The 24,389-nt window shown below is 39.7% G+C and overlaps 3 protein-coding genes across 4 annotated transcripts in view; 2 read left to right on the top strand and 1 right to left on the bottom strand.

Moving 5' to 3' along the window:
• dnase1l4.1 (deoxyribonuclease 1 like 4, tandem duplicate 1) overlaps positions 1 to 4,268 on the top strand; it is a 21,959-nt gene extending 17,691 nt beyond the window's left edge. The window contains exons 7-10 of the mRNA XM_057845239.1: positions 23 to 180; positions 261 to 357; positions 581 to 656; positions 3,146 to 4,268. Coding sequence (XP_057701222.1) covers positions 23 to 180; positions 261 to 357; positions 581 to 656; positions 3,146 to 3,333 — 519 coding nt within the window. The 3' untranslated portion in view covers positions 3,334 to 4,268. The remainder of the gene's footprint in view (positions 1 to 22; positions 181 to 260; positions 358 to 580; positions 657 to 3,145) is intronic.
• Positions 4,114 to 13,326, bottom strand: tma7 (translation machinery associated 7 homolog). Its single transcript, XM_057845245.1, has 4 exons — positions 13,183 to 13,326; positions 12,846 to 12,901; positions 12,629 to 12,716; positions 4,114 to 4,431 (listed from the first exon to the last, which is right to left on the bottom strand). Exons 1-4 carry the CDS (start codon positions 13,196 to 13,198, stop codon positions 4,397 to 4,399), a joined length of 195 nt encoding a protein of 64 aa, XP_057701228.1. The 5' UTR covers positions 13,199 to 13,326; the 3' UTR covers positions 4,114 to 4,396.
• pxmp4 (peroxisomal membrane protein 4) lies at positions 12,754 to 24,389 on the top strand. 2 transcript variants are annotated; one of them, XM_057845241.1, is made up of 5 exons: positions 12,754 to 12,951; positions 14,326 to 14,509; positions 14,606 to 14,668; positions 18,948 to 19,146; positions 23,158 to 24,389. In XM_057845241.1, exons 2-5 carry the CDS (start codon positions 14,397 to 14,399, stop codon positions 23,431 to 23,433), a joined length of 651 nt encoding a protein of 216 aa, XP_057701224.1. In that variant the 5' UTR covers positions 12,754 to 12,951; positions 14,326 to 14,396; the 3' UTR covers positions 23,434 to 24,389. The 2 variants fall into 2 exon arrangements, with proteins under 2 accessions (XP_057701224.1, XP_057701225.1); XM_057845242.1 differs by lacking the exon at positions 12,754 to 12,951 and having other exon boundaries at positions 14,237 to 14,509.

The following is a 24,389-nucleotide window of genomic DNA, read 5'->3' as shown; positions in this document are numbered from 1 at the left end:
CTGCTGTAAATTCTCCCGACAGAACGTAATGATCTTGGGTGACTTCAATGCTGATGGCGCATACGTTTCCGAGCGTGATTTGCAGAGTATCCGCATCCGCGCCGACAAGAACTTCCACTGGTTGATCGGAGACGATGTCGACACCACGGCAAGCACGGGCAACGCCCACACGTACGACAGGTAGGATACACGTGTAGGTAATTTTCTCGAACAAACTGTACTGGTTAAGATTTATTTTCTAAGAATTACCCCGCTTTCAGAATCGTGGTGTACGGAGACGACATGCTTCGCGCCATCGTACCAAACTCCGCCCGACCCTTCAACTTCCAGGAAGCTTTCGGGCTCACCAATGAGCAGGTTTCACTACTTATGTTTTTTATTGCTCATTGCAAAATGTTAGTAAAAAAGTGCGGGCAACTACTACAATTGGATATCAAACGGGGGCTGCAAAATATTGTCCGTGGGCTGCAAGTTTGAGACCCCTGTCCTATATGAATGTAACAGAAAAACAATCTGTGCATGAAAGGGTTTCATGTAAAGAAATATAAAATGTTTTCGATATTGTTTGTTGGTTTTGCAGACACTACAGGTGAGCGATCATTACCCAGTGGAGGTTGAGTTGAGGTCCCTCACCAAACCACGACAGGAAAATGAAGGTGCGGTTGCGAAATTTGTAGAGTTTCATTCTTATTTGAACGTTTCCTCTTACTGGCTGTTAACCAGTGCAACTGAGTTCATTATACAATGTGTTATCTTCAAATAATCTTTCTGAGGTGATACGTATTTGTGGCTAATATATAATAAATAATGTGAGATTAGGGTTGTTCCGATCATGTTTTTTTGCTCCCGATCCGATCCCAATCGTTTTAGTTTGAGTATCTGCCGATCCCGATATTTCCCGATACGATTGCTTTTTTTTTGCTCCCGATTCAATTCCAATCATTCCCGATAATTTTTCCCGATCATATACATTTTGGCAATGCATTAAGAAAAAAATGAATAAAACTCGGACGAATATACAGTGCCTTGCAAAAGTATTCGGCCCCCTTGAATCTTGCAACCTTTTGCCACATTTCAGGCTTCAAACATAAAGATATGAAATTTAATTTTTTTGTCAAGAATCAACAACAAGTGGGACACAATCGTGAAGTGGAACAACATTTATTGGATAATTTAAACTTTTTTTAACAAATAAAAAACTGAAAAGTGGGGCGTGCAATATTATTTGGCCCCTTTACTTTCAGTGCAGCACACTTCAGTTCAGTGAGGATCTCTGAATGATCCAATGTTGTCCTAAATGACCGATGATGATAAATAGAATCCACCTGTGTGTAATCAAGTCTCCGTATAAATGCACCTACTCTGTGATAGTCTCAGGGTTCTGTTTAAAGTGCAGAGAGCATTATGAAAACCAAGGAACACACCAGGCAGGTCCGAGATACTGTTGTGGAGAAGTTTAAAGCCGGATTTGGATACAAAAATTTTTCCCAAGCTTTAAACATCTCAAGGAGCACTGTGCAAGCCATCATATTGAAATGGAAGGAGCATCAGACCACTGCAAATCTACCAAGACCCGGTTGTCCTTCCAAACTTTCTTCTCAAACAAGAAGAAAACTGATCAGAGATGCAGCCAAGAGGCCCATGATCACTCTGGATGAACTGCGTAGATCTACAGCTGAGGTGGGAGAGTCTGTCCATAGGACAACAATCAGTCGTACACTGCACAAATCTGGCCTTTATGGAAGAGTGGCAAGAAGAAAGCCATTTCTCAAAGATATCCATAAAAAGTCTCGTTTAAAGTTTGCCACAAGCCACCTGGGAGACACACCAAACATGTGGATGAAGGTGCTCTGGTCAGTTGAAACCAAAATTGAACTTTTTGGCCACAATGCAAAACGATATGTTTGGCGTAAAAGCAACACAGCTCATCACCCTGAACACACCATCCCCACTGTCAAACATGGTGGTGGCAGCATCATGGTTTAGGCCTGCTTTTCTTCAGCAGGGACAGGGAAGATGGTTAAAATTGACGGGAAGATGGATGCAGCCAAATACAGGAACATTCTGGAAGAAAACCTGTTAGTATCTGCACAAGACCTGAGACTGGGACGGAGATTTATCTTCCAACAGGACAATGATCCAAAACATAAAGCCAAATCTACAATGGAACGGTTCAAAAATAAACGTATCCAGGTGTTAGAATGGCCAAGTCAAAGTCCAGACCTGAATCCAATCGAGAATCTGTGGAAAGAGCTGAAGACTGCAGTTCACAAACACTCTCCATCCAACCTCACTGAGCTCGAGCTGTTTTGCAAGGAAGAATGGGCAAGAATGTTAGTCTCTCGATGTGCAAAACTGATGGAAACATACCCCAAGGGACTTGCAGCTGTAATTGGAGCAAAAGGTGGCGCTACAAAGTATTAACGCAAGGGGGCCGAATAATATTGCACGCCCCACTTTTCAGTTTTTTGTTAAAAAGTTTAAATTATCCAATATATTTTGTTCCACTTCACGATTGTGTCCCACTTGTTGTTGATTCTTGACAAAAAATTAAAATTTTATATTTTTATGTTTGAAGCCTGAAATGTGGCGAAAGGTTGCAAGGTTCAAGGGGGCCGAATAGTTTTGCAAGGCACTGTCATTGGGTTCTAATGTGGCGCATGTGTTTTGCATGCTGTTGCTGAACATACCGTGTGAGGGTGACAGAAGCCGGGACAGGCGGAGTCTCTCTGGGCTCCCTCTAATATATTTGTAATCAAAATTTTCTTAGAATTGATCATTTTAATCCCAACAGGTTTTGGAATAAGGGGGAAGGCATCCGAACTAAATGCCCGAGTCATCTAAACTGGCTCCTCAAAATCTTTGATTCAAATTCAAACTACCACTTTAAATGTAGAGAGTAAAATAAAAGTATACAACATGTTTATAACTTTATATATGAACCATTGCGTCAACTAACTGCAAAAACAACCGGCCCTCGTAACTTTACATTTAAAAAGACATAGACTAAGCTGAAGCTTTATTTATGAGACCTAATTTTCAAGCTTTTTTTTTTTTTTTTTTAAACATGAATCGTTCCAATTTAAGGCAAAAACCTGCGTTGTGAAAAAGGAAAATAATGCTACATTTTGTTCTACCTCGGCAGGTCTGCTTTTGGATGGTGACCTACTGGAGTTGAAGCGAGGAAACCTTTTGTTGGAGCGTGAGAAACTCAACCTGGAGATCCAAATCCTCCAAATGAAACTGTCCAAAATGGAGCAAGGAGGTGAAGAACAACAACTACTGATGCAGTCGCCACATCAGCCTCTAACTTCGCCTTGCAAAATGTTGTGAAATCAGGTAACACAAATGTAGAAGCTCCAGAGACCCCTGAAGGGGAAATTTGTACATTTCAACACTACTCTACTGAACTTTAGTTGTTTACAGCCAAGTAGTGCCTTATAAGGCCATCATATCTGCTTTTACCTCATGTATATCCCCTTTATGAAGATTTTTTTTTAAAGACTAAGATACTGAATTTGTGTGCAGAACCATAAAGTGTCAAATAGTTACATCGATACCAATTCTGACTAAATCACTGCATACTTACTTGACTATGAAGTCAAACTGTCTTGGGTAGATGTCCAATCCATTTGTAGTGGGAGGGGTGGCAGCACAAATTGATAGGGGGGTGCATCTCTACCTCATTGGCTGCCAATGACAGCGCTTGACGTCCAATTCATCAGAAGCGGAAGGGATGGCAGCAAATAAAGATTCATTCATTCAATGCAACCAATCCTCAAACAAATTTCAATTTGTGGCAAAAGCATGAAAAGACCGTTCATTGCCCCTACCAACATGGCTTCAAGGCAGCCATGTCGGTAGGGGCGACAGTCCAGTCGAATTCAATGCATTGACAGTAACTACTAGTGATGAACGGATTGAAATTCACAACTGAAGAATGATTGGACGCCAAGGGCGATAAACGCTCTCATTTACAGTGGTGTGTTTAGCTGGCAGCCATCTTGGGTAGGTCTCGAAAAGATTGCGCTTCAACGCCTTTCAAAATATGTCATTTTTAGTTTCGTATCTGTGCAACACTTGCCTCCAAGATTTTAAAATGTAACACCATAGTTGGGTTTATTTGCAAGCATTTTATTAGTCTTTTTCACATTTACAATAAAATGTCATTAAAAAAAAAACAAAAATGTTTGCGAGTTTTATTTCCAACAGAGACCAACCTTATATTTGAAAATGGCTAGTCAGCGTTGACGACTACAAGTGTTTGCGACAAGAAAATATCACAGTGTGAAAGCTGTACACTCACTCCAGTTAGTAAACACTGCTTGGGAACCATCACGGAAATTTGACACTAAATCGAAGCGAAGCAAATCGGAGGAAGGGGAGTTGGGAGGCTTCATTTCTTGCCCGATTTCTTGATGCCGCCCGCACCTGGTGGATGGAAAAGATAGGACGCTGCGTTAAGAAAGTTTAGCAAGGTCGGGCTGAGTGATATTAGACTTCCTAGAGGCTTAATGCGGATTAGGCTTGTGACAATACAGTGTATCACAAGAGTGAGTACACCCCTCGCATTTCTGCAGATATTGAAGTATATCTTTTCATGGGACAGCACTGGCAAAATGACACTTTGACACAATGAAAAGTAGTCTGTGTGCAGCTTATATAATAGGGTTCATTTATTTTCCCCTCAGAATATAGCTCTTAATATCTAAACCCCTGGCAACAAAAGTGAGTACACCGCATGGGAACTACGTACATCCCTAAATGTCCAAATTGAGTACTGCTTGTCGTTTTCCCTCCAAAATGTCATGTGACTCGTTACAGGAGTGCTGTCTGCATTGCTGCAGAGATTGAAGAGGTGGGGGATCAGCCTGTTAGTGCTCAGACTAGAGATGTCCCGATCCGATATTTGGATCGGATCGGACGCCAATATGGGCAAAAAAATGCGTATCGGATCGGCCAACACGGGAAAATTCCAATCCAGATTTTTTTTTTTTTTTTTTTAAAAGTCCGGTCCGGGGTTTCCAGCACACCGATTTACATAATCCATTCCAGTTTTTGCTTCGGTTTCCCTAAAATCCGGTCCACATTTTACGGCACACCTTCAACACACTACATTTACATTACCGTCTCCCAATTTACTGTGAGACTTTATCAGTAAAAATGTCAGCTGTGTGGGATCATTTCACCTTAAAGGAAGACAAAGACTAAGAGGCCGAGTGCAACATATGCCACAATAAAGTCAAGCATGGTGGTAAAGCTGTAAGAAGTTTTAATACAACCTGTTGAAATTCGCCCCCCCCCCCCGGCCCAGACGCACCGGGGAACAGCACCAGCCAAAACAAGTGCCGCTCAGCTGACGCTGCCCCGTCCTTCGCGCGTCCTCTTATTTTAAACCCTTGTACTGACTCCATGTTTCAAAAGCCTGAAGAACACTCACCGAAAACAGGTTGACAATTTATTCGTTGACAATGGTAAAAACAAGGCAAAAACAGATGACGGAGGGACAGTTCTGGATCCAAAATAAGGCTACATGTTTCCGAGCAGAAAAAATCTGTGTTATCTCAGTGTCCAGTCTTTTTAAAGTCTTTGCTGACGCGGGTCATGTCGAAGGCGTGTCCGAAGGTGGGTCTGGGCGTTGCTTTTGGGTCTTCCCCTTGGTGGCCGGTTTTAGGCGGCTTAGGTTTGTGCGCGGATTGGGACGCCCGCTATCAACTTTGCTGTCCGGGCTGGTTGTACTTGTTTGAGGACAAAGCGCTTTGAGTTTGCTGGGAGAGCTGATTGCAAGAGTTGGTGCGTCAATCTTGTGATAAGACGGCATTGTGTATCTCTTCTATTTCTTCTCATTAAACTATGGTGTGCTATTTATTTTATATTAGTGTAGTCCTACCGTAAATATGAAAATGATACTATTTCATGATTAATTATATTACGTGTGTTAGACTAATGCAAACAGTTAGACGGTGCCTACGAGAACCTGTACCATATGTATGTGTTAGACTATATATGTGTTAGACTAATGCAAACAATTATATGGTGTGTGCGATGACGATATCTTTTCCCCTTCAAACCTAATCAAGCATTTAGCGAAATACCACCACAAACAATATGAGGAGTATGTTAAGAAAACCGAAGACAAAAAGAAAGATCCTACGCAACTAACACTGGCAGAAACTTTTGCTATGCGTGACAAACTGGCACTCGACAGTCCCAAAGCCCAGGGAATAACAAGAGTCATTGCCGAAGATTTTTTTCTGGATGACGAGCCATTATCTCTCGTGAGTAAAGACGCACCATCCAACATCCAACCACAGTACAACATGCCCAGCCGTCGTTACATTGAGCGATTCGGCCGTGGAAGATTCGAGAACGATTCACAAACATCCAAATTCCGATTATTGAAATATGTCAAGTAAAGCGGAACTAATACACAGCGCGGTCTTCGGGACGCAATGAGAAACGGACCGCATTACGTCTCGAGAGTAAACGTCCTGCTTGTCATAGACCTGTAATGGGTAATGCCAATGCTCAACTCACAGCTTTAGCTCAACTCATGCCGCTGGATAAAAAAACCCCACAAGAATACCTGACTGCTGCTGACAGCCGCTACGGACTACGTCAACATCGTTTTACTGTAGTTAATAGATATTATATGTATATAGAACTAGATGCAACACTGAAGTATTGAAAACGAGTTGCGTTAGTAAACAGCCGCCATCTTAAAGCAGGAGACTTCCCTAGTAGGCTGTTGAGAACCTTCCAAGCGAACCTAATTAACTTTTTATCTAAAATACTCCTAAATCGGCAAAATCATGACTTGAATCTATCTTCAAAACAGTTTTAAAACTTTCACATGTCGAAAGTAGACAGAAGGGAAATTATGGAATAACGGGAGCAATTTTAACAACATTAACAGTTGATTCGCAAAATTAAATGAATTGAATGTAGTTTAAAGCTGCTGATACAGAATGGGGACTTGGGTATTTCATTCACTGTTTTAAAATGTTAACTTGATACTGAAATAGTCATTTAAACCTGAGGCTTTTTATACAGTTTCTGTAACTAATGCACGAAACATTAAAAGCATCTAATAGCTTGGGGGGGATCGAGGGATTTTCCACTGAGGTTGTTGGTGTGTTTTGCTTTTTTAAGACAGTTTAGAATATTATTTGCACGTTTTACTGACTGACTATGCCATTTCTGTTATTTATAATTTTTGTGTTTGTCACTGAATAAACAGGTCAGTTTCTTGTTACCAACCGTTGTGTGTTATTCAAACTCACCTAATTCAGCTGGCTAATTGTTATCAAGAGTACTAAAACCTTTTTCAACATGAGTCTGACAACTAAATAAGGAGGCTAAATAACTTTAACACATGCTCAGATAGGCCGGTATCGGATCGGAAGTGCAAAAACCTGGATTGGGACATCCCTAGCTCAGACCATACGCCGCACTCTACATCAAATTGGTGTGCGTGGCTGCCACCCCAGGAGGAAGCCTCTTCTGAAGACGGTACACAAGAAATCCCGCAAACAGTTTGCTGAAGACATGTCAACAAAGCACATGGTTTACTGGAACCATGTCCTATTGTCTGAAGAGACGAAGACTAATTTGTTTGGTTCCGATTAGGGCTGCAGCTATCGAATATTTTAGTAATCGAGTAATCGACAGAAAATCTTATCGATTAATCGAGTAATCGGATAAAACATTTTTTAGGTAAAGAGCAATTACAAATATACATGAGAAAACATGACATTTCATCTAATATTGAACCATTTTCAGTCAATCAATGTCTTTATTTTCGATGTACATTGTTGAAAACAGCAAACAATTGCCTGTCAGATGTGACTAGAATAAAAAAAAGACCAATTCGCTGCTTTCACTCCAAAAACTTCTTATAAAATAAATATATTTCTTACCTAAAAATGCCATTACGCTTGAAAACACACATCACTTAAAAGTTAGGTGTTTTTCCCACGTGTTTCAGTTGAATTCCCATTTGTGTCAAGCCATTTATAAGTTTTAGTTTAGTCTAAACTGTAAGTCCTGATAGGATTTTGAGTTTTTGCAGTGTTCAATATAAATGTATTGTAACATATCAGGTTGTAATATGGTGGAGATATTTGCATGCGTTCCTGAACGCACCGCTTGACGTGCGGGGGTGACGGAGGTGCGGGAGAGCGAGAGACGTACCTTCCTGTTGTTGTTGTCGTTCCACAAGTTCCCGAAAAAGAAATAATTGCAACCTAACGAAGCGGGTGACTCTTTGTCAACGTTAACCTGCTGTATTGGAGAACATTAGGGACCAGTGCTGCATGGTGTTTTATACAGCAATGACTATTGAGCTAAAATTGACAGCTTTATCATATTTTCATTTTACACCCTCATCCCTCTGCAGCGCTATGTTTTCACACAGATTAAATAAAGCCTGTAAGAGTTAGCCACGCATCGACAGTGGTCATAATGAATAGAAACCTAGCCCTCCGCAGGGCTAACGTTACGTGAGCGAGTGACAGTAACGTTAATCTTATTTTTTAGCGCTGAGAAGTGTACAGCTTTAAGATGGCGGCTGTTTACTAACACTGCTGACTCTTGTCATTTCGCATCTAGTTCAACATACATGTGATATCTATGAGACGCATCAGATGCTACCTGCTACCGCCGCATCATGCGGGCTTGTTTTTAGCAACGACGGCGTAGTTTGTAGCAGCTGTCGGCAGCAGAAAGGTTTTTTCTATTTTTTCTATTGCTTCTTCCTCTACTCTACGCACGTGACATCAGCGCGTTGTCCCGCATTAAAAGTAGTCCGCGCAAAACGTGATGCTTAGAGCTGGCAAAATTAAACGATTACCCGAGGTGAATAAAATTACTCGGATCAGTTTATAAACTCAAGTTGCTCGAGGATTCGTTTCAGCTCTACTTGTTTTAATGTCTGAAATGGAATGAAATCCTGCACCCAATGCGGCCCTATGTGGAATAGTTTGGAGACCACTGATTTAGGTGGATACACTGCTCTCTAAAGGCAACAGTGAATATGCCATAACTCGCATAACATGGTTGAATCCAGCAGCTCCCTTTTCAGACCAACATAAGGTATGCTTTCGTTTGAGCTAACATTTGTTTAGTGCTGCAACGATTAATCGATTAACTCGAGTATTCGATTAGAAAAAAAATATTCGAATTAAATTTTGTTGCTTCGAGTATTCGTTTAATTAAAGTGGCGTTGTAATGGTTTATTTTGAAAGTGTTTACATTTAGTTTTTTGGATTTGGGTCGATATACTGCCCTCTGGTCTGCCTCATTTCACATGGCTGAATCCAACTGCTCCCTGTTAAGACCAATGTAAAGCTAAGTTTTTGTTTGAGCTTATGTTTTTTAATGCATTCGCAATTTAGTTTATAGGTATTTTTTTTGCCTTTTTTATTGGAATATGAGTCTGAACCATTTATTAAGAGCATTGTAAAAAAACAACAAACATTTAGCATTTTATAGCATTTAAGCTAGCGGACATTTGCTATGTACGTTAGCAAATTGTTTTTGTTGTTGTACATAGATCCTCATTTATTTATTTTTTATACCGTTTGAGGCTCACCTCAGGTATTTTAATTTTTCATGTTCCTTTTCTGATTACTCGATAATTCGAACTACTTCATCGATTAATCGACTATTAAACTAATCGATAGCTGCAGCCCTACATTTGTTTATGCATTTATTAGAGGTGCACGATAATTATCGGTCCGATAATAGGAATTATGACATCACAATAAATCCAATAACATTATTAAGAGGCCCGATAATACAGTGGTACCTCTACATACGATCACTTCGACACACGATCTTTTCGACATCCGACGTAAAATTTGAGCCGCCATTTGTTTCTACATCCGACGAGTTGCTCGAAATACGACGACATGACAGCACTGCAAACGAACGCACGGTGGATTTTCTTGTGTGAGAAATCAACACAGTTTTCAAAAAAAGTTGATACAGTTGGAGAAACAAGGAAAAAAGTGATGCTTACCTTTGAAATGAAGATGCAAGTTATAGAAAAATATGAGCTTGGGGTGCGTGTCCCTGAACTGGCTCAACAATACAGCTCCGTGGTCCTCTTCCGACCACCGTTCGCCACTATTTATAAGTTAAGGTGAAAATTATCATTGTGGTAACATTGCCAAGGAAATCGCCAGCTTCGTCACGTTTTTATCATTTATTTAAGAACTTATCCAACACAAAACGCCCATTAAGCAGTTGACTGCTCTCAAGAAAACGAAAGTATTATCTCTACCGCACCGACCTATCTCACTTCGCGGTGCGTTCAGGGACAGTAAAAAGCCTGAACTGGCTCAACAATACAGCTCCGTGGTCCTCTTCCGACCACCGTTCGCCACTATTTATAAGTTAAGGTGAAAATTATCATTGTGGTAACATTGCCAAGGAAATCGCCAGCTTCGTCACGTTTTTATCATTAATTTAAGAACTTATCCAACACAAAACGCCCATTGTCTTAAGCAGTTGACTGCTCTCAAGAAAACGAAAGTATTATCTCTACCGCACCGACCTATCTCACTTCGCGGTGCGTTCAGGGACAGTAAAAAGTGTCCGCCATATTAGAATCCGATTCGTTACATTATTTACAGGAATAATTATTAATTATTCTTCTTATTATTATTCTGAATTATTTATTTATAACTTATTTGTTTTTCTATGTTTAATTGCCATTTGTAACAGTGCCAGCAGTATTTATTAAGAATTTAGTATATGTTTTTAGGCTTTGGAACGAATTAATGGGATTATAATGTATTCCTATGGGAAAATCCTGCTCGACATACGACCATTTCGACTTACAAACAAGGTCCTGGAACGAATTAAATTCGTATGTAGAGGTACCACTGTATATAATTTTTTTGGCATGGTGTCGGTGGATTTGGATGTGTGCGTTTGAGTTGTTTAACGGACCAAGACCGCAAAAGTCTCTCGCACCAAATATTTTATCTGCTGACAAAGCACAATAAGTGTTGGGTTTATGTTTGTTTTAGTTCAGTGCTCATTGTTCAGGGGAACACATCATCAATTATGCTGACTAATTGATTGTGATTGACTCAAATTTTATTCATTTTGAAAAATAAATATGGGCACTTAATTTGAAGTCAAAACTGTTCTCGTCTTTGTTTTGTTCATTATAATAATGTTCATGTCATTATGAAAATTCTGGTTAGGTCAAAGGCAAGTCTATGCTGAATCCACCACAAATATTTTTGGCCTACACATGTTCAAAAAACCATGTGAATACACATTTAAAAATTATATATATACTATCGGTTATCGTATCGGAATCGGCCTTGAGGAGCAGGAAGTTATCGATATCGGTTTAAAAAAAATGGATATCGTGCACCCCTAACATTTATTATTTAGTTTAGAAGTATATTAAGAAGTTGTTTGTTGGGAATATGTGTTTGAAAGTTTTGTTAAGAACATTGTGTGAAAAAAAATAAAATTATAGCATTTAAGCTCGCGGACTTTTGCTATGCAAGTTAGCCAATTGTTCTTTTGTTGTAATTAGATCCTCATTAATTTTTTTATATTGTTTAGGGCTAAACTCATGTATTTTAATGTATTCTTTTTAAATCAAAATCTCTTTATTTTTCACAATAGTAGTGCGTTGGTTTCCAGTTAGAAAAAAAACACAAAGTGGGATGAGAAATGGGACTGACATCCAACACACATACAATAGAGAAGTAATGATAATAAAAATAGGGAAGAAAAAAATAAAACAATAATAATAACCGAAATAAACCAAAAATAAACCATGAAATTAATCCCTGTCACTGCCAGTGAGTTTCATGACCATTGCACATTGAGTTTTAGTAATTGTTTTGGATAGTAAGTATCAATACAATAAAGATATGTCAGATTATGGAATGCCAAGGGCTTAAGAGGACTAACACATGTTTAAAAAAGGTCCCCAGGCACGGAGGAATCTCCCATTAGAATAATAGAGAGAGTATCTGATCTTTTCAATTTTCAAACATTTCATTAAGGCCGTCAGCCATTCGCTGTGTGTGGGAGGGAGGGGGTCCACCCACCTGAGGAGGACAGACCTACGGGCCAGGAGGGAAGCAAAGGCTAGAGTGCGGCGCTGATCAGAAGGGCTAAACTCATGTATTTTAATGTATTCTTAAATGAATTTATTGCTCTTGTGAAATGAAAGTGCATTTCTGCATCATTTGAAGAAACACTCAGGAATTTTGTATTTGCATTTAAACACTTCTTTAACATACTAAACAACTAAAGTAAAAAATTAAATGTTCGTAATCCAATTACGCGAATATTCGAACTAATGGTTGTATTAATCGAATACCTAAATAATCGATAGCTGCAGCCCTAAAAAAAGTAACTTTTTTTTTTTACCAAAAACGTAAGATTTTTTGTCCTATTTTCTCCTACTCTTTTTAACATTAACTGGCTGCCACCGATAGCGCTAGATATTCAATGATTCATTCATATCTTAATTGATCATAACTGTGCATCATCAGTCATAGATGATGAACACTCCCTGCTAAAACATTCAGTCCATAGTAACGCAACAGTAAATATCATGCGATTAACAGCTTTTTTTTTTTTTTTTTACCTAGGGGTCCTTTTCCCGAAGCTTTGGCCTTCAAGGCGTCCAAAGCCTTCTGCTCTTCCTTCTGCTTCTGCTTGAAGGCCACGTCGTCCTGCAAACATTTCATATTCATCTTTAGTTTCAGCTCAAATGCATGACTCATTCCATTGAAAACAATCCATGCATGTCCATCTGCTAAATTATCAATGCAAGCCAATGTATTTTTTTCTCGCATACTTACGTCATCCATGTCCTTTGTTTGTTTTTTGGGAGCCTTCAGTGGTTTCTTTTTCCCTCCTGGTGGTGACATGGATTGCGTTATTGTTAATGGCGGACACGACTGACAGGTATGATAATAAATTAATTCAATGTTTTTCACAATTTAAAAAAAGTAGCCGAGAAATGTACGGTCTCTATTTTGTTTGTCGTTTCAATAACTATGCCAACGAGCGCTGCTCTCTTTAGCAACAGCTAAAGCTAGTTCATCCACACATACAGCCAAGCTACAATGATTTTAATGTGATAATTAAAAAAATATAAGTGGCCGCTTGTTAGCAGCAATATAAATGATGTCTCACCTTCCCTTCCAGACATCTTTTGGCGTTAAGATAAGCGAAGCTTGTCGGAACTTTGTGTGTTTTTAATGATATTGCACCGCCTCTAACGTACTAGTAAAGAAGCCGCGCCGTGAGGACCCTTTAAAAGAACTTTGAACCCGGAAATAGCAGCACTGTAATTTGCCTGATCAAAAAAATTTTTTAAACATTGGATGAATGCGTTTCTTATGTGTGGTAAATCTTTGCAGTTGGTGCATAACAAAAAAGCCCTAAACTTTCATTATTTAAAACAGTAAATATTACTCTGTGAAGCCCTGTGAGTGTGCGTGAAGGTGCAAACGTGTAAATAGAATAGAATAGAATAGAACTTTATTGTCAATGTCAGCAAAAAACATTGTCAACAACGAAATTTGAGTGCATGGGAATTATTGAGAGTTGGTACAGTATTATGTGTTACTTTGTGAATTTTTGTACAAATAAAAAAAAGTTAAAAGCCTTTATTTGTTTGTATATATAATAACTTGTAAATAATAATAATTATTACAATAATAATAATAATAATAAATCTTATAGATGCGAACAGCGTGCTGTGAGCCGATGGGAAAGGTCGTTATTATTATCGGCCATTTTGTGTCAGTGTCATTTGATTGAAACAATAACAACAACAACAACAACAAAAATAGTCAACGGAGTGTGTAATTTGAAATAGCTCTTTATCGCTCGGGTTTCAAACGGCTTGTTTAAGAGATGTAGTAAATTAACTGTAATTAACAACTTAAATTAAGAAAAAAATTAAATACATAATTATAATAACTTAAAAATAATTATATCTTTCAAGAACAATGAATGGTCACTGCAGTAGACAGCTTATTTTACTTTATTTCATTTCTATTTTATTTTCAACACTGTGCGGGTCAAATGCAACGACTTTCCGTTCTGTATTCGCTTGTGCGTACTAGAATGACGAATAAAGTTGCTATATCTAGCTAGCTAGCTTTGAGTTGCTAGCTAGCTAGCTAGCAACTCAAAAATTGACACTTAAGACCTCGGCTTTTTCAATTCAACATTGCATTAAGCTAACAAAAGTTTAAGTTAAATTCAAAAATAACTTTCAACACCGGAACTAATAAGTATTTTTTGTGTACCCCTACGGTGTCATTTCAGAGTGACTCGTCATGCGGACTCTACCTGTGTGTGCTTCATAATTATTGTCATTACCCGTCATTAGAGTTGTCATGGCGGTGTCAGAACTTCTAAAAACATTACTTTACACCGTCAATCACCTTTTACAACAAGAAAAATACAAAGCGGCTCTGGCTGTTCTTAAAGGCTTCCGAAATGGCGCTGTGTGAGTGGGAGAATTCCAAATTGCTCTCTGACAAAGTGTTACAATTTGTTTTATAGCATAAATGTCCTTATTTTTTCGCCATGTTGTGTGTTCCAGATATGGAGCTAAAATCAGAGCACCGCATGCACTTGTCATGACATTTCTGTTCCGGAGTGGAAGGTGAGCTTTCAATATTTCACTCATTCACTGCTATTGACAGGTTGGCATTGACTGAGCATAATTCAGTGCCATTGACGACGATAGACGTGAAATCATTTTTCATTTGGAGATGAATATTTAATTCATATGACAGTAGCTAGGGATGTCCCGATCGCATATCTGCCGATACAAAATCACGATACAATGCCTCCTAATGTAAAACATTTCAATGCTGCAGAGATTATCATTCATGTATCATTCTTAGCATTGCCTACCACAACACTACGAAAACGTTCTAAATATTTTGTTGTTTTGTAGCCCATAAACCTTTCATTACAATAAATATATTTTTAAAAACTGATCTTTTTATGAAAATCATGTGATCTGACCGGATTTACGATCATGTGATTGGATCAGGGACATTACTTAGGCATGTGCATTACGCAAGGGATTCTGACAGTATATCATGGTTTCACAGTATCACGGTATTGCAATTGAAGTTTAAAATATGTTACGTTGACATATCTGGGTTAAAAAAAAAACTTTTTACCATTGAACAGGATTTTTTCCCCAAAACATATTAGCAAATTGGAACATAAGTATAATGTGAAGTTAAAATAGAAAAAAATAAATGCAGTCTTTTAGGTGAGCGTAAAGCCACAGCTTAACATTATAATCAGAACAAAAATAATTAAATTACTTTCCATAAAAAGCACGTGTGTATGACTCGTATCATGTTTACAGTATACCCACACTCTCTTTCTCACCACAGACAGTTGCCAGTGAGAAAAAACACGTTTTACCACTGCCAGACGCACTAAACACACTGAAGTTAACTTTCGTAGCTGGTGGGAAACGTTGATGATAGTGTTTATTAACCTTTTTTTTTTTTTTTTTTTTTTTAATTAATACCTGTCCTGTTCAGCTGTTTGACACAGAGAATGGAAGTATAAGTGCCCGGATAGTCTGAACAGTTTTAATGTTTCACATTGAGAGTCTGACATACTCCCATTGTGATCATTCAAAATACCTTTTTATTATGACAAAGCAGCAAACAGGAAGGGAATATGGGGGGACAGAAGAAAAGAAACACAAGAGAAGAAAGAAAAGAAACACATACACAACAACAAGAAATACATTGAACATCTAGACTAATTACTAATATGCTGGTGCCATCGTCAGCGAGATGTATTTCTGGTTTACACCATGTGGGGGCCTATTGGCCAGTGAAAGAGGGGGACGGGGGTGGGGGTGTCTATAAGCTAAGTGATCGAAAGGGGTAGAGTGTACACAAATCAGTTCTGTGATCTAGAACCCAGTAATCGTGTGAATCTCTTATGAATGTAAGCCCGTTGGCGACCAACCCTACACCGCCCCATCGCCAATCCTGGCACCAGGACCCCCAACCCGAGCATGCCCTACCACATCCAGCAGCACGCGAGCCCCACCGGGCGCGCGACAGTCACGCAGATGGGCGGAGAAGCTGCGCGGGCGCCAACCCAGTGCCACGGCCCCCACCCAGCCAGCCCGGGAGGGGGGGAGGGCGGGGGTAAGGGTGGGGGGGTCAAGCGCAGCCCATCCCTCCTCCCGCAGCCCAGCAAAGGAGCCATCGTTCCCCCCCCCCGGGATCCAGGGTGGTCCCCCGGGCCACCCGCGCACCCATCAACCGGCCTTTAGGGATGGCAGGAGGGGACGCACCACCAACCCCACGTCTACCCCCACCCCCGCCGGCCCACCCACGCCACGAGCCACAGCCGCAGCCCCCCAACCGACACGGCATGCCACGGGACCCCCAGCGGCCCGCCAAGCCCAAGGCAGGGCAGGGTCCCCCGCCGGTGCAGGCAACACCCCGCTGATACACCGGCGCCCAGCCAGCGACCCGCGGCGTAGCGCAGGGCGGATGTCCAGTCAGAGAAGAGGGGGGAAGGCGGAGGCAGGAGAACGCCTAGGAACTGCCATGGGGCGATGCAAGACTGGATCCCCGATCCCCCACCCCACTCCCACGGCCGGCAGCCCAGGCAAAGGGGAGGCCACACCCCAGTAGCCACGGCATCAGGAAAAAGTGTGGGACCCACCTACCACCCTATTACTGTGGCTGCCAGGTTCCCGGCTGGCAGCCATCACCCAGCACCGTGATGGGATTGTGAGGGGAGGGTAGTGCAATGTATGCATTAAAATAGGAGAGCTTGGCTTGGGGCAGTGGGACCGCAGCATGGAGTGTCTGCCCAGCCGCCCGTCCTACCGCCCTTTGCCGGAGCTCTCCTGTGGAGTATGATGTGTGTGGTGCGTTTAAAAAAGGTGCAGGGATGGCGGGGCCTGTCGTGAGGAGGCAACTGTGAGGTATCCCCCCAACAGGTCCCAACCATCCCACAACCTTGGTGTGTGGTGCATTAAAAACGGGGGAGCCGGGCCGGGACTGTAAAGCCCCGTCCCAACTCTCTCCGGAGAAATGTATGAGCATGTAAGTGCCAGGGTGAAAGATATTTACAGTGCCGAAGTGAGTTACTAACCTTTTGTATAATTTTATTTAAATGTGAAATCATATTGGAGGTATTGCCTCCTCAGCTGCCACCCTCCGCAATCATGTTTTACATGTCGGATGGCCTTACTCCTTCTTCTAAGCTGCGGACGTCTGTAACTTTTCTGTAGCTGAAGTATTTCCATGCTAGCGATTTTGTTTTCTTCAATGGGAGAAAAGTTCAGGAGTTTCACCTCCTCCTGTCATCGTGTAGCACAGCTGACTCACTGACACCGAGCAACAACCAGTGGGGGAGGGTTGAACCTTGCAGCTGTAAGCGAGTGATTTCTCTCTGCATTCATTGAACATAAAAAAATAGCTAATACCTTAGGGACGGTATGACGGAAAATTTTTGAGGTTTTGAAACCATGCCGTTTTCGTTCCACGGTATAGACCCTACCCACCGACGTCACAAAACCACGTGCTCGCTGTATGGTTCCGCCCACTTGTCCGTCATTTTGTCTCTGTATTAGCATTGGTTTCAATTGATCGAGGAATTTAAAATGCATTTCATGGAAGACCCGGTGCTTTCTGATGCCGTAAACTCACTGGATGTGTTGCATAAAAGGCGTTATGTGGAAAAGCTTCGTTCTATACAGTCGCCAGATCCATATTTGATGCCCAAATCGATGTTTTTCGACCCACTGTCTTCGCCCTGTCTGCCTGACATCTGCTACGCTGATATTTACAATTATCTTGTCCACACAAAATCAGACTATTCTCACGAAAATTTGAAAAACTTCAAGAGCTTGGAGGCTTATAAATACTTTGTTGCTGGTTGGGTGAAACAGGTCCTCGTCCACGAAAATTCGGCAGGAATCTATCTTGTGCTTGGAAAGGTGGGTTACGAAATTTTCAATTCAAAATCTTTTGTTATTGCTAACATCCACTGTCAAGTCTAATGTATTTCATGTCGTTTGTCAATGGAGTTAAGGCTTTTAATGTTTATATGGTTTAGCGATAGCACTCTCACTACACACATACGTGTATGTTGTTGGCGATTAGCCTAGCAATGATCTTAATTGTGGTTATTTGTCAGCCCAAAACCCTCTAAGTATATCTTAAATGCATCTTACCGGCTATAAAATGACTACTACATAGTCTGTGGTGATTTTTTGGTGCCCAGTTTTCACGTCGAATTGCAGCCGTCCATTTCGCTCTCCTCTTTGGATCCCTCGGAATACGGTAAAACTTCAAGTCTCTCCTTCCATCTTCTCTGTTAGTGCAACCAACAGCCACACACGCCTTCACCATTTTGATTATTAATGTTAAGGAGCAGAAAAGCACGCCGTAAATAGGAGGAATGTACGTAGCCGTAACAGGTTAACACTATGTTTTGACGGACAGTTGGGCGGTACCATTCAGGAGAGCGGAGTTGTGACGTCACGTGGGTAGGGTCTATACCTTGGAACCGGTTCTCGGAACATGCCTAACATCACTACACAGTACTTTTGAAATAAAACTTATAAATAGTATTTTGGAATGTATTATTATACAGAATGTGAAGAATCTCAAATCTCACAGTTTATCATCATTTATCATCACTCTTTTGTTTTCCATGGATGGCGATTCGCAATTAATCACACACGATTAATCACGATTTAAATGCAAAGTACAATAAAGTACAATAAACGTGTACTTCCAGCCACGTACTCTCAAATGTTTCAGTAGGATTCTGGAGTTGTTTCAAAGTGAGTGTGTCTTGTTGTTCCTGCTACTAAAATGGAAATGCGCGTGTGTGTGTGCCTCAAGTCGCATTGATTGTTTTCTCTCCTTTAACAGTTTAGCAGACAAACTCCGAGCTATTTTGAAGGCCACCTACACTCACTCGCGCAACCTGGCGTGCTTCGTGTTTACGTACAAGGGACTGCAGGCCTTGCAGGAGAAGCTCCAGGGACGCAGTTTGCAATCCCATTCCTTCCTGGCCGCCTGCATCGGAGGATGGCTGGTGTTTGGTGACAACAACAACATCAACAGTCAGGTGCATTTAATCTTGCTTACTCTTTTTTTTGTTTGTTTGAGAAATTTTTTACCTAAAAATGGTCTGAATTCTTTTTTTGACCAAATTAATACTAAATACTCAGTCATATATTGTTATATTCAAATTTTTTAGTATTTCTTTTTTTTTCTTCAGAAAGAAACCATATATATAATGTTGACTAAGTGTTGGCCAGTGCCGTCGTAGATGATTCGTCAATCAATATATCAGTTGCTGATTGGTTGTAGTATGGGGCGTCGTTTGAAAAGCATCACATGCTAAAAATTATGACAACATTTAGCGCCACACAGTGTTTAAAATGTTGTGTGAAAATTTTTGAGTCAAAATTTTTTTTTGCACATCTACAATATTATTTCGCAACTTAAATATTTATTTTTAAATAATAAGTATTAGACCTGAATGTTTGAATCCAGAACTAAATATTGAATTTAAATCTTAAATGTAAATCGTAAATTCATATTTAAATATAAATCTTAAATCTAAATCTGAAATCTAAATATTAAAACTAAATATTAAATCTAAACGTTAAATATAGATTTTAAATATCTCTAATGTAAGTCTTATATTTATATCCTGAATGTACAGTAAATCTTAAATATAAATTCTAAATTTAAATGTTAAATATGGAAACTGGTAAAACTAAATGTTTAGCTAATATGCAAATTCCCATGACTGGGGGCAAGAAGTAACAAAATAAAAGCTGAAGCAGCTCAGACTGTTGACTGTTTTTGCAGTGTAAGTTAGAGAAGTCAACGTTGCTGTCCAGTCCAGTCCAACAGAGACCCCTCTTGGCTATTCATAGTAACTTTACTGGGCTCAAGTACGTAAAAGTGACACGAAATACTCTTTAAATAAAGTTTCTCCTAAATGTGTATTTTACCTAGATATTGTTATTATCACAATGGTCTATATCCAAGAGCCGACTGCTACAGTTGAGTATGTTTTATTAATTTTCAAGCAACGTACACAAACACAGTCTGAGCTGCACCAGCTTTTATTTTGTTTCTTCCGGTCCCCAGTCATGTGAATTTGCATATTAGCTAAATATTGTTTCACCCGCTTTCAGATTTAACATTTAAATGTAGTATTTAGATTTAGGATTTAAATTTAACATTTATATTTAAGATTTACATATAGGATATAAATGTTTAAGATTTACATTCAAGATATATATTTGAGATTTTAAGATTTATATTCAGGATATAAATTTAAGATTTACATTTCAGATTTAAATGTAATATTTAATTCTGGATTTAAACATTCAGGTCTAATACTTGTTATTTAAAGATATGTATTTGAGTTGCTAAATAATGTTTTAAATGTGCAAAAAAAAGTGGCTCTAAAATTTTTACACCACATTTTAAACAGTGTGTGGCGCTAAATGTGAGAACATGTCGGAATTTTCAGCATGTGCTGCCTTACAATTGACGCCCCATATTGTAGTGCCGGACGACAGTGATAGAAATAGAACCGTTTTCTATTTTTTTTTATCGCGTCGCTAGTCCGCGTGTGCACGTATATGTGCACGAGCACAATATTTCATGTGCACCAATGTCGCGTGTCGCTTCGCAGCAAAGGGTTGGCGATTTTTACTTTGTTGTGCTCGTTCTATAAAAAATGTATTGAAAGCAAGCAACTTCGGCTCCCGTGTGTTTTGCTTCTTTGAGCAATTGCTTCTGTTCCACAAGAAAAAAAAAAAAAACACTGCCAAATATACCTTTAAAGTAAATTACGAATGCATTAACAAACATTTGCTCAAACAAAATCTTACAGCCTTATGTTGGCTTTAATAGGGAGAAGCTAGCCTGGTACTCCAGACTCACCGCTGTTCCAGCTATTGAGTCTGGCCACCATTAAGCGGATAAAATTTCTAGGGCGGAGCAAGCCACAGCAAACAGACAGCGGAGTGGACCAATCAGCGACGGGCGGGACGAGGGACTTGCGCGCTGAAGTAAATATACGAGAAGAGCGGACTTTATTCAACATGGCTAGCGCGAGACAGACTGTTGTCAATGACTTGTGTCGATGTGTTTTTTGGTTATTTAAAACTGATTTTACCGTGGATTGGAACATATTCTCGGCTCTCCTGTTCGCCATCTGTGTTGTTGTGGAGACGACTTCCGACGCGGAACAGTGACGTTGCTCGTTAAGAACACGTCGCACAAATAAACGAATCTGATTTGTCGATTGATTTTGTACTTGCTCGAGAGGCCATTAATGGGCTGGGTCCCAGACTATTCTCTCAGTGTTTGAAAAACACTGGGAGGACAGTCTGGCCGTGCCAGGCAAGGGAGAAGCTAGATTCAGCCACGCCAGATGAGTAATGTAAAATCCACTGTTGCCACCAGAGGGCAGTGTATCATCATACAACTAAATTCAACACTTTGAAAACAAACATTTACTACGCCACTAATTAATTATTGCCAAATGTGTCACATATGATACACCTAAAATTTCATGATTTTGAGACTAATGCAGAATTTTGACATTTCTTTTTGAAAAATAAAATGATTGCAGGTTCCATGAGGAAAAAAAAAAAACAGGATTTAGCAAGGGTTATAGATATTGGAGCGCTTATTACACATATTTAGAGCTGAAACGAGTACTCGAGCAACTCGAGTAACTCGAGTTTAAAAACTGATCCGAGTAATTTTATTCACCTCGAGTAATCGTTTATTTTGACAGCTCTAAGCATAACGTTTTTCTCGGACTACTTTTAATGCGGGACAACGCGCTGTCACGTGCGGAGAGGAAGATGGAAAAAAAAAAAAAAAACTTACTGCAGCCGTCAGCCGCCACAAACGACGCCGACGTTGCTAAATACTAGCCCGCACGATGCTACGTTGGTACAGGTAGCGTTTGATGCGTCTCATAGAGATCACATGTATGTTGAACTAGATGCAAAATGACAGACTCGTCCGCGTCTGGGCAGCGTTAGTAAACAGCCGCCATCTTAAAGCAGTAGAGCGCTGGGCGCTAATAAAGAGCGCTAAGCGCTAATAAATAAGATTAACGTTACTGTCGCTACTAGCTCACGTAACGTTAGCCCTGCGGAGGGCTAGGTTTCAATTAATTATGACCACTGTCGATGCGTGGCTAACGTGTCTTCCATACAGGCTTTAACATAACATAGCATTGTGGAGTGATGAGGGTGTAAAATAAAAACTTAATCATGCTAACTATCAATTTTAGCTCAGTAGTCATTGCTGGATAAAACACCCAAGTAGCACTGGTCCCTAATGTGCTCCAATACAGCCTGTATCATACATTTATTTTGAACACTGCAAAAACTCAAAATCCTATCAGGACTTACAGTTTAGACTAACTTAAAACTTAACTAGAACTTAAAAATGGCTTGACACAAAGAGAAATTCAATTGAAACACGTGGGAAAAAATCCTAACTTTTAAGTGATGTGTGTTATCAAGCGTAACGACATTTTTAGGTAAGATATATTTTCTTTAATAAGATCTAAAAGTTTTTTGAGTGAAAGCAGTGAATTAGTCTTTTTTTTTTTTTTTTTTAATTCTATTTACATTTTAGATGCAATTGTTGGCTGTTTTCAACAATATACATCGAAAATAAAGACATTGATTGACTGAAAATGTTTCAAGATTAGATGAAATGTCTTGTTTTCTCATGTATATTTCTTAATTGCTCTTCACCTAAAAATATATTTGTTTTATCCGATTACTCGATTAATCGATAGAATTTTCAGTCGATTACTCGATTACTAAAATATTCGATAGCTGCAGCCCTACACATATTCATTATGACGTAAAGGTTTCATTAGGACCTTATTTTTCAAATTTTGGGATTCTCTGGTAATTGCTTCATGTTGCAGGTATTTAAGGGTTAAACAAATGATCAAAGCAGCAAAATTTAATTTTAAGCCTCAATTTAACTGATCAATCGTTGCAGCACTACAAACATACATACAGAATCGAATACATAACCTAAAGTCTTTCCTATCGCCGGTCTGCCATGGTTCCAGATCAACATGTACCTGCTGTCCCGCATCTTGTTCGCCATATCCCGGCTGGCCGTGGAGAAAGGGGTAATCCCGCAGCCCGAGCGGGACCCCTTCCCGCTTTTCGCCACCTTGGTGTGGGGGGTGGTCTTGTGGCTCTTCGAGTACTACCCGCACACGCTCCAGCCGTCGCTGCGGTCATCCATGACGTACCTTTACCACGACAGCGACGTTTGGCACGACATCTCGGACTTTCTGCTTTATAACAAGCCTGGCGGGGCTTCCGCTGCCCTAAAATGAAGATTGAGGTGAAGGACCACTTGTCTGGAATACTCAATTGGTGCCAGGACACTTGAAGGTTTTACAGGTGTATTTATATATATATATTAGAAAATATTCAAATTCTTGCCAAATATTAAAAAACTGTAAATAATGTGATTCTGTTTCTACTTATAGGGCACTCATTTAAGTCATTGGGTGCCATTGACAACGCTAGGAGTCCAATCCTTTTGACTGGGAGAGGCGATGTCGTCAATGGCATCTAAAGAGTTAACAGTAAAATATTTTCTCATTAAATATTTATATATATATTTTTTAGGGCTGTCAAACGATTAAAATTTTTAATCGAGTTAATCACAGCTTAAAAATTTATCGTAATTAATCGCAGTTCAAGCCATCTATAAAATATGCCATATTTTTCTGTAAATTATTGTTGGAATGGAAAGATAAGACACAAGATGGATATATACATTCAACATACGGTACATAAGCACAGTATTTGATTATTATAACAATAAATCAACAAGATGGCATTAACATTATTAACATTCTGTTAAAGCGATCCATGGATAGACTTGTAGTTCTTAAAAGATAAATATTAGTACAAGTTATAGAAATGTTATATTGAAACCCTCTAAAATTTGTAATATTTTCAATCAAAAAATAAACTAGTTGCTCGCCATTGTTGATGTCAGTAATTACACCATGCTCACTCATGGTACTAACCCATAAAATCAGTCGCACCAAAGCGCCAACAGAGGAAGACAAAAAACACAAGTAACAAGTGGACATGACACTGCTGTCATTTTAATCTGTTTGAGTGGGGCATGTGCGTTAATTGCGTCAAATATTTTAACGTGATTAATTAAAAAAATTAATTACCGCCCGTAAACGCGATAATCTTGACAGCCCTAATTTTTTTCATTTCAAATAGTAAATAATAATAAACATTTTTAAATAAGAGGAAAAAAATACAA

This window comes from Corythoichthys intestinalis, chromosome 9 (assembly GCF_030265065.1).
Source record: "Corythoichthys intestinalis isolate RoL2023-P3 chromosome 9, ASM3026506v1, whole genome shotgun sequence".
Taxonomy (NCBI): domain Eukaryota; kingdom Metazoa; phylum Chordata; class Actinopteri; order Syngnathiformes; family Syngnathidae; genus Corythoichthys; species Corythoichthys intestinalis.
Note: the sequence above shows the minus strand (reverse complement) of the source record. Positions and strands in the feature narration are given on the sequence as shown.

What these genes read in the sequence shown, in the direction of transcription:
- pxmp4 (XM_057845241.1), top strand. Translation starts at nt 14,397, where the DNA reads ATGGCGGTGTCAGAACTTCTAAAAACATTACTTTACACCGTCAATCAC. An exon ending in GGCTTCCGAAATGGCGCTGT is followed by an intron (nt 14,510 to 14,605) that starts GTGAGTGGGAGA and finishes TGTGTGTTCCAG; the next exon opens with ATATGGAGCTAAAATCAGAG. An exon ending in ACAACAACATCAACAGTCAG is followed by an intron (nt 19,147 to 23,157) that starts GTGCATTTAATC and finishes CCATGGTTCCAG; the next exon opens with ATCAACATGTACCTGCTGTC.
- tma7 (XM_057845245.1), bottom strand. An exon ending in AAACAAAGGACATGGATGAC is followed by an intron (nt 12,717 to 12,845) that starts GTAAGTATGCGA and finishes AAATGTTTGCAG; the next exon opens with GACGACGTGGCCTTCAAGCA. An exon ending in TTCGGGAAAAGGACCCCTAG is followed by an intron (nt 4,432 to 12,628) that starts GTAAAAAAAAAA and finishes TCCATCCACCAG; the next exon opens with GTGCGGGCGGCATCAAGAAA.